The 16,618-nt window shown below is 26.9% G+C and overlaps 2 protein-coding genes across 2 annotated transcripts; one reads left to right on the plus strand and one right to left on the minus strand.

The window, feature by feature from the left end:
• The first annotated feature begins 371 nt into the window (after positions 1 to 371).
• Positions 372 to 11,702, plus strand: LOC123295886 (trafficking protein particle complex subunit 11). The gene is made up of 14 exons (XM_044877347.1): positions 372 to 540; positions 606 to 1,034; positions 1,275 to 1,454; positions 1,756 to 2,175; positions 2,601 to 2,916; positions 2,984 to 3,117; positions 3,733 to 3,940; positions 4,176 to 4,390; positions 4,606 to 4,801; positions 4,876 to 5,275; positions 5,754 to 5,761; positions 6,356 to 6,583; positions 10,986 to 11,192; positions 11,545 to 11,702. Exons 2-14 carry the CDS (start codon positions 631 to 633, stop codon positions 11,578 to 11,580), a joined length of 2,952 nt encoding a protein of 983 aa, XP_044733282.1. The 5' UTR covers positions 372 to 540; positions 606 to 630; the 3' UTR covers positions 11,581 to 11,702.
• Positions 11,703 to 13,154: 1,452 nt separating this feature from the next.
• Positions 13,155 to 15,396, minus strand: LOC123295800 (piRNA biogenesis protein EXD1-like). The gene is made up of 4 exons (XM_044877258.1): positions 14,894 to 15,396; positions 13,997 to 14,134; positions 13,793 to 13,936; positions 13,155 to 13,496 (listed from the first exon to the last, which is right to left on the minus strand). The coding sequence occupies exons 1-4, from the start codon at positions 15,320 to 15,322 to the stop codon at positions 13,278 to 13,280; spliced, it is 930 nt and encodes a 309-aa protein (XP_044733193.1). The 5' UTR covers positions 15,323 to 15,396; the 3' UTR covers positions 13,155 to 13,277.
• Between the last annotated feature and the right edge of the window lie 1,222 nt (positions 15,397 to 16,618).

A 16,618-nucleotide genomic window follows, 5' to 3' on the forward strand; every position in this document is an offset into this window, starting at 1 on the left:
GGTTAAATCTCAACTCCATACTAATATATATTGGGCGCTAAGAACGTATTTACTTCGTTACATTGGTATTTATTGATACTCTGCTCGGAACCAAAACTAAGCGTAATATAAAATCAAAAGTAAAGGAAATTTGAGGTACTTTCACATAAAACGAAGTATCACTCTCCAGTAACGGAATGTTGCATTATGCAATTAATGCGTATCGTAACATGTCCTATACTTGTCCATCTATACACATATAATACCTCTATGGTTTGACTTTTGACAATTTGACAGCCCGTGGTTTGAATTCTGTCAAAGTCAATCACGCGTCAATTGATTTAAATATTAAATTGTATTATTCATTTAAAAATATTTTGGATCGATTTAGATTTTTCTAGTAATAAACTATAAAAAAGATACCGCAATCACGTCCCTAGCACGTATAGCTCCTCTGTGTTCGAAATTTTCTGTTAAGAATAAAAATAAAATTTAACATAAAGCTAAAAGAGGAATTCGATATTAATTATTGAATCGTATGGATTTTATTATTATAACCAGGTATGACCAAGATTGATTCTTGAAATAAACTCAAAATGATTTAATAAATTTAAACACTTTTCCAGATAAAATAAATTCACAGTATCTAAAATGCAATCAAGTGCGAGTGCACAACAATTATTAATAGATCCAAATGTAGATTTTCCACCAGAATTACTAACAAAACCGCAAGCATTAATTGGATTTAGCGGCTTGGATACAGTAAATAATGCAATACATAAGACAATATGGTGTGATTTTCGTACAAATGATAAAATGCAACGTGTTCCCGTTCAATATAAATTATTAAGTAATGCTCATGTATTTCCTGTAGTAAAACCAAAACGTAATACATATGAATGGTATATACCAAAAGGTATTATCAAACGTAACTGGATGAATAAACATTTAAATCAAATACCAGCTGTAATTGTTATCTTTTACGATATGGATTGGAATGATGTTAATTGGAATGAAAAGTTAATTGAATGTTCATCTAGAGTACAATCGATGAGGTAATCTTGTATTTTCTCTTTACTATATATCAACTTTTTTTAAAGCTTTGTCTTAAAACAATAGAGAAGTTGACGTTGCCAGTGACGTCAACATATCGCTTTAGTAACGCCATCACACGGAGAAATGATAAAATAACATAGTTTTATATGGAAACAAGCCGAGAAATGTGAATGTATTAATAATCCCCACCTTTTTTTATAAAACTAACTGAAGTTTCATTGTATATTAATTTATTACAGAGCTGCCGTAAATGGTCGAAATATTCGTATAGTTGTGGTCTTAATACAACAAATAGCGCCACAAGTACCAGCTACAGATGATTTAATAGCTACTGATCGTGCTGCCATATTATGTTCAACTTGTGAAATAAGCTCAGAACATTTATTTATACTCCTGCCACATGACAACCATTTAATTGGGTAAGAAAATGTGAAAAATTTAAATATTATCAAATGCATAAGCACTATAAGTATCTGAAATAAAGTTTCAAATCCGTCTCAATATCTTGTCAAACTTAATTGTTGTCAAAAGTATAAATATAAATAAAATTGTTGTACAATTTATTCTATGTGTCATCCAGGGGCGGATTTACGAATTTGCTGCCCATAGGCAGGCATCAAAGTGCCACCTTTTTTATAAACAAAAATCTGTTTTATTTATTCGCCCCTGGTGTCATCCTTTGCATTATACTTTTCTTAAATGATTGTTATTTATTTGTAGATATATATCACGATTAGAAAATGCATTTTATGATTTAGCTCAAACATATTATCAACAATTAACAAAAAATATAAAAACACATCGTGAACATTTAAATAAAACAATGCATCAATCATTATACGTACGATATGAATTCAAAATGGGTTTCTTATCAGAATTAAAACAAGATTATCATACCTCACATAAACATTATACGTATGCATATAATCATTTACAAGAGATACGTATTGTTGATACGAATGCATATGAAATTAAAACGATTGCTGGTTATATTAATTATAAATTATGTCGTATATTATTTACGTTACGTTTACCACGTGATTCAATATCACAATTTAAAGCGCATATTGATTATTATAAATCACGTTCATTTGGTTTTAAACAATTACAATTTGAACATTATGCGTGGTTATCGAAACAGTTAAGTTTATTTTTTTAATTATTCCTTTTTTTATAGTTATCATTTCATAAATTCTCCTTTTTAACTCCTTTCTATTCGATTATAGTGTCCTAAAGTAGTTTAAATGATTACGTCGCAGTCAACTAGCTTAATTAGACGTTCAATTAACTGTCTTCTTACTAAACGGCACCGTTAAACTAGCGAGCGGAACGATATTCAGCTATTCAAATGACTTGAATCGATAATGTTTAACTACTTGCCTAGCCAAGTCATTTAAATTTAGTTGCACGTTTTACAAGGTGGCGCTTATTTTAGTACTATATATTTCAATTATTTGTACTCCTAAATATTTGGCGATAATGTTACGAAATGACAACTTATAAAATTAAACATCTGATAAATTAAATGATAATAGTTTGATTAAATGTAAAAAATTATTATGTAGATTTAGTACATTTGGTGATTTATTTTACGAAGTCATACATTTATTTCCTGTTGTTCAAACACAACATCCTGGTTTTTATTATCAACAAGCTGCACATTACGCAAAATTACGTCAACAAGAAGTGTTTAAAATTTCTAAAAATTTAAATGTAACAGCAAGTCCAACAACAAATTCAGCCAATTCTCCAACCATAAATGAATTTTATGGTCAAAGAACTTGGTGTAATAGGCCTGGTGAACAACCAATAGATCCATTAATTGAACAAGAACATATTCAACAGTTACAATTACAAGAAATTAATACCATCAATCATTCAGTAAGTTCATTATCCTGGTATTTATAAGTACTAAATAATTTATAAATGTTGTATATTTTTATTTTAGAATATAATTATAAATTTATATGGCTCAGCAATATTTCACTTTAAAGCAAATAAATGTCCACGTATGCGTACAGCTGTTGTTGTACAAATGGCTGATGAATATTGTTTAATAAAAGATTATGGTAAAGCGCTCACGTAAGTTTTTCATTTTTTATAGCATTATTTTCTAGGAAATAGTGTACGAAGATGAAAAGTTACCATATACCAATTACTAATCGCAGAGAGTATATACAAACCAAAAATTTTCCTAAGACTGGCAGATATTATTTTCAAATATACCTCTACCAAATAATAAAAATTAAGACTATATCTAGTGAAATCTGGTTAAGTGAGATTTATTTATCCAGGTATAGATAAATATCTGTCTCATTTGCAGACGATTCCATTAATAACAACATTTCTTCAACAAATTGCTTTGAAAACTATAACGTATCTTTTTTTAAAATTTTCCAACCATCCATTGCTGCTACAAAAATTATAAATACCGAGCCCTCGCGCGAAATATTGTGCCTTTTCTTTAATCATCGGTCTACTTAGCGGTACGTTTTTGTTACGAAGTTGCTTGGCCTATGTTAGTAAACACTGTTCAAGTTCAAGATATTATGATAAACGTACACGTTTTAGTTTTCCTTGTCCTTCCGCACATTGTGATGGAATTTCACCTTTATTCTGAATTATTCTACAAAGAGTAGCGTATACCACTTTCGTAAACGGATATTAACTTCAGTTTTTGTCTGTTTTCTCGGTTAGGTTAATAACACATATGTTACGAGATTACCGTTCAGAAAAATGGTTTACAATATTAACAAATTTATTAAAAAGGACAATAGAATGTGCTTTGTATACTGGAAACATTGAAGATTTTATTACTTATTCAATTGAGATATTATCAACGAGTATATCTGTGGACGAACAATATAAGTTATTATGTTACAAATATTTATTGAATGTTTTAAGTGTAAGTATTTAATTATATTTTACCATTAGTTTTTTTAGCGTTAGCACCCCATTTTTTATTTTTATACCATGTATATATGAAATATATCAAGGTATACTAAGTTTAGTCCCAAGTTTGTAACGCTTAAAAATATTAATGTTACGAGCAAAATTTTGCCGCACATCCTGCACTTTAAATAAGTCATTGTTTATCGTTATTTGAAGTTCACTAATATATTTGTATTGATTGGTAATAGAAACAAACAATATCAACAAATATCAATGAAGAAATGCCATTATCATTAACTGATAATCAAATAATTGATATATGGAAACCAGTACATGCCAAAGTCGAACCAACAGTAATTAATGTAGAAATGAATAAATTAAGTGTTTGTATGCAAGTAAAAGCAAGATTTACGAAAAATACATACTCAGTCAACGAAATTGTTCATGTAGAAGTTTATTGTAGGTATGTATTTATTGTACGAAAACTAAACGCACATCTAAATTGTCTTTAGCGGAGAATTTTTTATTTATTCATTAAGATATTTAAATTCTGTCCAACCCCGCGTCCACGTTAAAATTCATTCGTTCGTTCAGGCTAGCATTAAAATTCATGAAATGTTATTTGAATGAATAATTTATTATTATGATATGATTATGATTTCCTTTGTTTTTTTATAGATGCCGTACTTCAATTAACATAGCATTTTCAAAAATATCAATCATAATAAATAGTCCAAATTATAATATTGAATTATTTGAATCAAAACCATCGCAGCAAGAAAATGTAGATGCATTAAATTTTGAACCAAACGAAACAAAATTATATATATTTGAATTCAAACCAAGTATGTTGGATGCTGGTAAAGAAATACAGGTAAAATTTAATTATTTCACTCAATAGATATATAGATATTCCCTATTTTGTATATCATGGTTTTTTCTTTTTAGATAAGTGGAGTAAACTTATATTTAGGTGGTAATGGTAATAGAGAAGCAAAATTAATATATTCCGGTACAAATAATGAAATATATTCAGCAGATAATACACATACAGAATTCGAATCATTTAATTATAAAAATAATCAATTAAAAACAAAATCACATGAGTTTTATAATATTAAAGCATCTACTCAATGTTTTATATCATATTCAAATAAATCATACTTAAATTTAATTATTGATCATCAACCACCAATATTGATTGGTGAATGGTATTCAATTAATATTTATTTATCAAATGATCGTAATCATCTACAACATCAAGATGAATTTATCGATGAAAAATATGATATTGTTGATGTTAATTTAGAGATACAATATAAATCGGATTTACCACCATCTAATAAGTGTAAGTATATCATCTATTTTAAATAATAATTACTAAATTTTATCACTTTTGCGAATATTTGATGATATTTATGTATCGAATAATTTTGTCCAATCTACTTTCTACAATGGAGAAATGGCACTATACATATGTTTATCGATGATGTTGACGAATGTAGTGGAGATATTTATCGAAACTGAATTCAATTAAAAATTGCGAACATCAATGAATCAAGAACGCTTGTCGAATATGATATTTCATATTTTGGAAAGTGAATACTTCGTGGTATGAAGTTTAACGATATTATTCCAAAATAATTGTAAAGGAGATATAAAACATTAAGAGTAAACGTTTGAAATGCATCATGAATGTTGTACACTTTAAGTTTACTTATTCCTAAAAAGTTCTCTACCAAATTAAAAGGGCCTGTACCAAATGTTGACCCCAGAGCCTCAGAATTCTAAATTCGGTCCTAATTTAACAAATTGTTTATTTTTAGGTATATTATGTAATAACTATAACGATATAAAAAAATTACAAACAAAATATGAATATAAAGAAATAAAACAAAATGAGAAGGAAAAAATCGAATTATATTTAAATTGTGATGATCAAACTGATATTATACTATCAATAAAAATCAATTACAATATAAAAATCTATAATAATGATTCATCAATCGTAATATGTCCATCATTAATTGAAAAAAATATTAATATAAAATCAGTAAAAGCATTTGATTTTATTTGTAAATATTATACAAATTTATTTGAAACATCATATCAATTATATATCAATGATAATTTTTATTTAACACCAATTCTTACAAATATTTCACCATTTCCATTAATTATTGAACAATTATCAATACAACAACAACCATCAAATTCAAATATAACAATTATTGATCAAATACAAAATAAACAAATCAATAAAAATGAAATACAATTAAATGAAAATAATGGTGAATATTGTGATTTATATTTAATGAATATAAAAAATTCAACAGAATTAAATGATATTGGAAGTTATATAATTAAATGGAGACGTGTACAACAAAATAATAGTAATAATAATAAAACGATTACAAATACAACTAAGTTTAGAATAACGCTGAATAATAATAATACAAGTAATAATGATGGATATATTGTGTTGAAAGAATTAGGTATTCAATTACATTTAGATGTACCACCATATGGTATTGTTTTAAAACCAATGTATATTACGTATTCGTTGTATAATAATACTCAACAGTTTATACAATTGGATATTCATATGGATACCACTGATGCATGTATACAATTTATGTTTTCTGGTTACAAACAGGTGAGTCTAGTTATACATTTCTATTTAAAACAAATGAAAACAAACAATTGACTGAGTTAATAGGGAATATTCATATATTTTTTTTTATATTTTTAATTCATTGTTTACACCGTTATAACAAAGTAAAAAATATAAATACTGCTTAAAAATGCTGTATTTAAGTGTAAAATGTCCAGTCTTTAAAGTTACGGAAGAAAAATATTTGAACCAAATTTAAATTTCATGAATATTCCCTATTGATTGTTTTAATTATTGAAATACGTCGTATAAAAAGTTTTGAATGCCAGTGATTGCATTATCATACCCTGTATATATGCATTATTTATCAAGGTATACTAAGTATAATCTCAAGTTTGTAACGCTTAAAAATATTGATGTTACGAACAAAATTTTGTTATATTTGTTCATAAAATCACCTAATTAGTCCATTTCCGGTTGTCTATCCGTCTGTCTATGGACACGATAACACAAAAACGAAAAGAGGTATCAAGCAGAAATATTTATAGCGTGCTTAGAACGTAAAATGTGAGACTAAGTTCGTAAATGAGCAACATAGGACTTTGGATCCATAGAACTCATCTTTTAAACCGTTAGTGATGGAGTTTATGTATAAAAAATGTTCCTTATAAAAAAATAAACAACGTTTGTTTGAAACATCGTAAACGTCACTGTTTACCCGTGAGAGCACAAATTAGGCGCAAATAGTATAGTATGTATTATATGTGTGACATGTATGTATGTGTTATGTGACAGGTATTTCAACAATTAACTCAATCAATTGTTTGTTTTCTCTGAAATCTACCCCATTATCTATAATCAGAATATATTATCTATAATCAGAATAGTATTAACTAAATAGGAATTAAAAAAAAATTGAACCATTTACTCAATTATTAATATATTTATTTGAATATTAAAATATACATAAAAATGTCTACTACTAAATAACAAACCGACAGTACGGTCTAAAAGAAACAAGTACAACTCATTAATGTTTAAATGAAATAAAATTATATTAATCTAAAAACAAAATAACAATTCTCTTTAACTTCAAGATTACAAAAAAGAAATATTATTCAATTTGCAATTCCTTTGCAAATAAAAAATAACACTTTTTATACTAAATAATAAAAAACTTAAAAATGTACATTTCTTTCTACGCAAAGCGGTAGGGAATGGTAATAACTTTGGAGTTACATTTTCAAAAAGTTGAAAGTATTTGCTTTCAAATGAGCTAGCTGTATATCAGGCCGCCAAATAATTCAGATGGCTACGAAAATGCTAATCAGTTTCTGAACTAATTACTATATAACTAATTTCTGGTCAATATTAGGATTAAACTAAAACTGGAGCACATAGTCCGCGGGACAGCACCCTTTTTGGCTAGACTACCAAACTTTCTCTCTACGACTTTTTTTGAAAGTGCTGCGTTTTCAAATGAGCATGATAACGACATATTTGAGCTTTTGGTTTGAAAAACGCAGCAGGGAATTTCTCGGAATATACTATCGAAAAAATGCTAGAGAGAAAGTTTGCTAGATTCGCCAAAAGGAAGCCACTCTCAAAGTTTGAAGTATGTATTAGTTATCTAACAAAAAGGATGCTGTCCTGCGGATTAATAATGACTTGTTTTAAAAATTTTGATTAAATACGACATACAATAATATGTACAAATATTTGAATACACATTGAATTTGCTGTAATTATATGACCAATATAATTACATAATTTAATAAATAATAAATAATTGTCAATTAAATTATATTTATAAAACATTGTTAAAACAATTCCACTTGCAATAAATAATCGATTATTTAAATGTGATTCAATATTTTTAATATCTTTATTGATACGAATAACATTAACAAAATCATTTGAAATGAGATTCCAATTCAATAAGAATTGTTTCATAATTGTTTCAATCAATATAAAATAATTATTATTCTCATCATTAATTAAATTTAATTTATTTAAACATAATGTTGTTATTATTTCAATATCATGATAACGTGATATAATAGGTAAATTAAATTTAAATAATTTAAATAATTCAATTTCTTTCTGTTGAATGATATTTGATGAAATCATTGATTTAATATCGTCCCATTCTTGAGTATTCTTCTTATTAATCATTTCATCTTCGACGGTAATTAATTTTGTTATATTTTTATTACCTTCAAGTTTTGTTGCAATCATAATAATTGTAATAATTGTTATATGATTAATCTTTCGAATAATTTTATTAAAATTTATATTTGTATGATGAATATTTTCATTTACATATTCAATTAATAATATTAAATATTGATCAAATATTTCAATTGTTAAACATATTTTATATAAATCTAAATTTAATAGTTCACTATAATATAAAATGTTTGGCATGTAATGTTGATAAATATTTTTATTTGAAAATATTATCGAATTTTTCGATTTGTTTAATAATGATTGCTTTAACCAATTTTTCAAATATAATCTCGTTGTTATTAATTCAACTGAAGTGATTTCCATTTTTAAATACCACTCTTCAAAATTGTACTAGAAAAAGAATTATTTTTTTTAAGTACAAAGTTATGTAATTTTTTTTACTTTAGAGTAACAATAGGGTATTCCACTATTTTTGAAAAAGTACTTCAAAATGTTGATTTTGTTAATAAAAAGCCACCAAAAATATATTTCGGAAAAATACACACGCTTTCTTGCCAAAAACTTAAATTAAATTTTAAACCTTTTTTAAACTGTCAAAAACGCGGGCATCCAATTTGATGACGTAATATGGGTATCACTATACGAAATAACACAAATAACTTTGACAGATATATTCATAGACATCTGATTATAATAAATATAAATACTTATTATCTATGTATATATTATACCCAGCTGTCTACACTGAACTAACTGATGGTCTATGACTCATATCGCTATGACATCACAGTAGGATTTATCCGCATTTTAGGTCACGTGATATACAGTTTAAAAATTACGATTTTTAATTTCAAAATTTTAAAAGAAAAATGTGCTTTTATGACTCGAAATCAGAATATTTAAGTATATTTTTACATAAATGTTAACATTTTCAAATTTCATTATTTATTTTTGACTAACGATAATACCCTATGAAGAAGAATGACACTATTCAATTGTTTTTGGTGTATACTTTCAAAATATTTTTTAAAATTTTACAAAAAAATAAAAATTCTTACCGTTATTTTTGAAAGCAATGTAAAAATAATATTATTTGAATGTTTTATAAATTTATTTCTGTCACAATCGTTATAAATAGATGTAAATTTTGATTAAAAAATCAAAAATTGTATGTTAGTATCTGCTTGCTTGCAGTTAACATTCAAGTGTTTAAGTTGAGATTTTGTTATATTGCCAACATAAATATTTTAATTTTAGAAATTTATAATTTTATCTTTGCATTGTAAAGATAAAATTACGAATATCTCATTTTATTTTACAATGAAATAGATACAATTTTTGTTTGTTTGTTTAATTAAAATTTAAAATAAATAATGAATTAATTCTGCTTTAAAAACCACAAGTTTCAAAGAATAATTTTTTTTTAAGTACAGTTGGTAGAACTGAAATATTTTACCTATTTCAACAATATTAACACATGGGCCAGTCACAATAAAGCTTTTCATTTAAAAAAAAAAGATTCTTTTTTATTTTGGACCATAGAATATTAAACAAGAGAACGCCATGGCCTAAAACTTGCGATATGATGAATGAGAGAGAAGACTGTGTCAGATAGTTCTTCTGTGTCCTTGTCATAATCATATGTACATATATACTTATATGTATTATTAAGTATAAGTATATGTATTAGACAATGACACAGGTAAACTTACTGGCAGTCTTCTCTCTCGCTTCGCATATCGCATCCACTTGCAGGCTAGCAGATCTCTCGCATTCTCTATGTATAATATTCTATATTTTGGACAGATGTCAATCATTTAAAGACATATCAAAAAGCGCCGTTTGACAAAGGTAAAATATATAAGATTTTCTTTAGTTGAATAGTTTTTTGACAACTGTTCGCAACAAAATCAAATCGTTGAAAAGGCCTATTAAAAGTATGCTATCTATAGATTGTGGCTGGTCTATTTGATCAACTTCAGTCTTAAGTAGATTTCAAAAGACTAATTAATATTTTTAACTAACGAAAAAACTAGAGTTCTGTTTTTCGAGCTCAACCTTGCTCAACTATATATAATATACAGGGTGTCCCTGAGAGTCTTCACAATGCTCTACTACAAATGGCTTAGCTAAATACTTTTCTACCATAACATTAGAACGGAACCATTTATGAATACGGCAATTAATTTTAATTTTAGCTAGTGTAATTTTGAATTTAGAATAATAATTAATTTTATTATGATTTATGTTATAGAAGCAGATATCAATACTTCCGTTTAATGAATATGTATTTAAATATACATTATATCCGTTAGTATCGGGAAAAGTTATGTTACCAAAATTACGTTTAATGTTAATATCAGATCAACAAAATGATGTACAAATACCGAATCCAGTCATAACACAAAGCCATTTGGATGATATGATATCACGCCATTTACAAAGTGAAATATACATATTGGTAAGTATTCATCAATATTAAATGTTTACGTTACCCTATATTAAGGGCTTATATTTATTGGAGGTACTTAAAAAGGACCAAGGAACTCTCTTATATGTTAATCCAGTGTTAGGCTCCCCTAATATGTATGGTAAAGGTGTAGAAATTACACAAAAAACACCATTTAGTAATATTGTGTTTAGTATGTGTAGGAATTATAATGTATTTGTTTTGCAAAACACTTTGATGTAAAAAATTGTTGGCTAGTTTATAAGGACAAAATTTCCAAATTAGTTTTCCTTTATTTCTTATCATTTATGAATGTTTGGATTGATGACCGATAATAATTATTAATCTGCTTATTTTATTTCAGCCTCAAATTCGTGGAAACTCGAAAGCCGAGTGCTAAAAATTTATATTTCATTAATGTTGTATTACTAATATGAGTAGGAGTATATCGAAATAAAAAATACTAAATAAGTTCCGGATAAAATGTGCTGTTAAACATTTGTTATCGTAAAAAGAAATTAATATATTTATTAGGATTTAAGTGAAAATATTATAGAAATAAATGTATTTGCAATATTGTCATAAGTTTTTATTTTTTTCATTATTTTTTTTTTTACTAAAAGTGCATGAACAGATGCGGGGTATTACTTTTAATCCGTGTCTTTATAAATCCAAAATGAGAATCACTATAATCATAGATGGCATATGAAAGGTCTAATTTATAAACTCAAGTCTGTGAATAATGATCTCTGTGCATGCACTCTTACTTTCCCTATTGAGGTCAGTAAAATAAAAATAAATACTAAGTTTAAGAAAACAACTTTATTGAAAAAAAGTAAGTAAAAGGTATGTATATTACATTATAGAAACGTTTAATAAGTCAAACATAGCGTAGTGGCTATCTCAGTCGCGTCCGATTACAAAGTACCACGGTTCGAAATCTAGCATATTCCCGATTAATTTTTAATTAAATAAGTTATTATGTCGAGATAATGTCTTTTTTTAAGGTAATTGTTATGAGAACCAAAAGCGACAAATAAGTAAGAGAGCGAGAGGTATATTTTATGTTATTTTATTATGTTAGTCCCACTTTCCTACTTATGTCATAAATCACTCTCCTGTCAGGGGATTTAATTCCCAACCCCTGACAGAAGAGTGATTTATGACATAAGTAAAGTGGGACTAACATAATTAATTTTTTTTGTGAAATAACATATTCTCCTATTACAAAATCTTATAAAATTTCATTTAACAAGAATAAATTTTAGCATGTACAACAAAAAAAAAAGCAAGCAAATTAGGTATTTTTTAATATTTGGTAATAGGCGAATATGTTATTTAAAAAAATGGGATAAAATATATAACATGTTCTCCTGTTACAAAATTTCAAATTTTAGTCTTAACGACCGATTTTTAATTTATAAATACAGTAGAATCTCGATAAGTTAAAGTCCAAGGGAAACACAAAATATTTTAAGTTATAGAGGTTTTAAGTTATCAAGTGTCTATGTTAGGTAAAGGTTAATATAGAGGTATGTACATGTTTCTATGTACCCTAGTTAATATAGAGGTATGTACATGTTTCTATGTAGTTACTGAGGACCTATACAGAGATTATTTATTTAAGCTATAGAGGTTGCGTATTTTAAGTTATAGAGGTTTTGGGCTCTGATGGGAAGGGAACATAGTATTTTTTGAAGTAACAGAGGTTTTTATGTTACCGAGGTTTAAGTTATCGAGATTCTACTGTACTAATTTTAATATTTTGTAATAGGAGAATATGAGTGAGATAAACTATATGACATGTTCTCCTATTAAAAAGTTTCAAACTTTTTTTACCAAGCCATTTTTGTACATATTTTTAATATTTTGTAATAGGAGAATATGATTTTAAAGAGTGAGATATATTTATGATTATTTAAATTCCCACCCCCTGAAAGAATAATGATTTATGACATATGTATAACGGGCGTCATTTATAGCAAGAGGGCGGGTTATATAGATAATTTAAATTATAAAAAGAGTGGGAAAATTTTAACATCAGAAAAAATTCATTTAATTTAAAAGTAAAAAAGTTACCCACTCCCCAGCACGTCATTATAACATTTGCAATAATCTTTTTGGTAAAATTGTTTCTTCTACAGTAGGATTCAATGTATCCGTTGCCATACAATAAAACATATCTGTTATTTTGTTCAATGATTCATTCATCTTTTTCTGTAAAATATTTTTTAAAAATAATAGAAAACTACATCGAGTTGCAATCATCTCTTGGTAGGTAATTGGCAGCGGTCTTTTAGTCCACTCTTCATCTGTCTGAAAATTAATATTACAAAAGTTAAAAATTAGAAAAATAAATACCAGGGTTTTTCAAAAGATATTGGGCCATCGCAAAATTAGGCGCGACAATAAACAATATTTGCATTTTCGGTAAATTTGCATTTAAGCGACCGATTTTGATTGATCTTATCTAAGTTTTAAGTGCAAATTTAGGGTTCCGTATCCATAAAAAATTAAAACTAGAGGCGATGATCTTTAAATTGATTCAGTTTGGAGAAGGCTATAAGTTTGTAACTTTAACTAGAGTCCTTAAAAGCTTAGTTTCTACTTACGATTTTATCCACAAAACATGAGGGCAAATTTAAATACTCTATTATCAAATCTTCAATAGATCTATGCCTTGGGTCTTTTTCTTTATGCCTTTCTTGTAATGTGAAATCGGCTAGTAATACATCAAAAACATTTTTCATTTTTACCTAAACATTAACGATTTAAATAATAAAGTATTTCCTAGTAAATTTGTTTTGAATACTTACACCGTAATTATGTAATAAACAATCGTTCAATTTTTGAGAATTATGACAAACTTTTAAAATAAATTCGTTTTCAAAAATTAATTGCAGCCCTGAATTAAATGCCATTTGATCTAAATTTACCATATCAAAAACGAAAACCTAAATAATAAATAAAACAGTAAATAATTTTTAAATTTATTCGATCGATGTCCAATAATCGAGGAAATCAAGGCATTTGAGCCAGGAATCGACTCCTCCCAGTAGATTTTCATGGAAACAAACTTCAATATGTAAGAGTTTGAAAAAAAAAGTACGAATCAAGTCGATTCCTAGGTCGAATTGTTTTTTTGATTTTATTTCCTCGATTACAAGGCTGCATTAAAGATTTTTTTTTAAATTCTTAATGCACAAATATATTTTAGTTAGGCATTAAATGGTTCTTGCCATTTTTGATAATGTTAACCGTTTTTAAACCGTTTAACGTTTGAAAAAACACAAAAAATGGCCTTCCTGATAGCTCAATTTCCTGTTATGTATACTAGGTTCTTTTTATTTTGAATCGCCTTTTGTGGTGTTGTAACTCTAACCACGATCGCTGTTTTTAGCCTAATTAGTCCATTTCCGGTTGTCTGTCCGTCTGTCTGCCAACACGATAACTCAAAAACAAAAAGAGATATCAAGATAAAATTAGTTAGCAACATAGGTCAATTGGGTTTTGGGTCCGTAGAACCCATCTTGTAAACCGTTAGAGATAGAACAAAAATTTAAATATAAAAAATGTTCCTTATTAAAAAATAAACAACTTTTGTTTGAAACATTTTTTCGTAAACATCACTGTTTACCCGTGGTGGGGCAAATTATGCGTAAATTGTATAGTATGTATGTGTATTGTATAATAAAAAAGAAAATTTGTCATACTTGATTCCAGACACTTATTATCAGATATGAGATTTTATAAAAACGACCAATTTGACATCCTTTAGCATCAATGCCAATACTTTCTGCTGTTTCTATTTCTTGTACTGCATCATAAAACCGAACATCCATTTGTTTAATTAATTTAAACGAATTAATAAGATTTGTCAAATGTTTATATTCTTGTATGTTTAAATTAATTTTATTTACCACTTTATTATTGCCATTATCTTTTTTATCAGATAATATTCTACTTGTATTTATTTCTTTTATAGAAAAATTACAAATATTTTCAAATAATTTGCCAGATGGATATTCGACCGTGCTACAAATTGATATTCGTTCGGCAGATTTTGAAATCAAAATTCCATCATAAATCTCTCCCGCTTTTAATTCTATAATGACTATATCACCTTTTTCATAATCAATCATTTTTGTAAAGTGTAATTACGTTTAGCAAGCATGAATCTAACGTGGTGCGTGTTTTGTTTACATTTTGTTTGACATTTGCTTCTTCTCCAAACGGGTGCGTTCAAAATTCAAACTGATTATGGGTGCGTTCTACTAACGTTTGCAACGCTCAAAATATTTCTTACGCTCCGCTCTGCTGGTTTAATATTATTATTATTCAATATTATACCTACCTTTATCTTTTATCCTTTACATCGATTTCAGGAATATCAAACAGAACCTATATTTTTAACAAAATATTACTCCAATCATTCATTTATATAAGTTTATTGAAAAAAAGGTGAGTAAAAGGTTTATATATTACATTATTGATAATTATAATATGTCAAAGGTCGAATAGTGGCTAGCTTAAACGCCTCAGAGGACCTTGGTTCGAAACTAGCATTGTCCCGTTTAATTTTTAATTAAATAAGTTAATATGTCGAGATAGTGTCTTTTTTTTTAGAAAATTGTTATGAGAACCAAAAGCAACAAATAAGTAAGAGAGAGGGGTATATTTTATTTTATTTTAATTCCCACCCTCTGACAGAAGAGTGATTTATGACATAAGTAAAGTGGGAATAACATAATTAATTTTTTTTTGTGAAATCACATGTTCTCCTATTACAAAATCTTATAAAATTTCAATTAACAAGAATAAATTTTAGCATATACAACAAAAAAGCAAGCAAAATAGGTATTTTTTTAATATTTTGTAATAGGCGAATATGTTATTAAAAAAAATGGGATAATATATTTATAACATGTTCTCCTGTTACAAAATTTCAAATTTTAGTCTTATCGAGCGATTTTGAATTTATAAATACTAATTTTAATATTTTTTAATAGGAGAATATGAGTGAGATAAACTATATGACATGTTCTCCTATTAAAAAGATAAAAATTTTATTTACCAAGCCTTTTTTGTACATATTTTTTATATTTTGTAATAGGAGAACATGATTTTAATGAGTGAAATAATATATTTATGATTATTTAAATTCCCGCCCCCTGATAGAATAGTGATTTATGACATATGTATAACTGGCGTTATTTATAGCAGGAGGGCGGGTTATATAGATAATTTAAATTATAAAAAGAGTGGGAAAATTTTAACATCAGAAAAAATTCATTTAATTTAAAAGTAAAAATGTTACCCACCCACCAGCATACGAACCAGCGAACCTTAGTATCAAAGGCATATACCATACCCACACAGCCACCTGAGTTATTAATAACTATATAATTAACTTAATACTTACCTTTAGTAAATAATTA

This window comes from Chrysoperla carnea, chromosome 3 (assembly GCF_905475395.1).
Source record: "Chrysoperla carnea chromosome 3, inChrCarn1.1, whole genome shotgun sequence".
NCBI lineage: Eukaryota > Metazoa > Arthropoda > Insecta > Neuroptera > Chrysopidae > Chrysoperla > Chrysoperla carnea.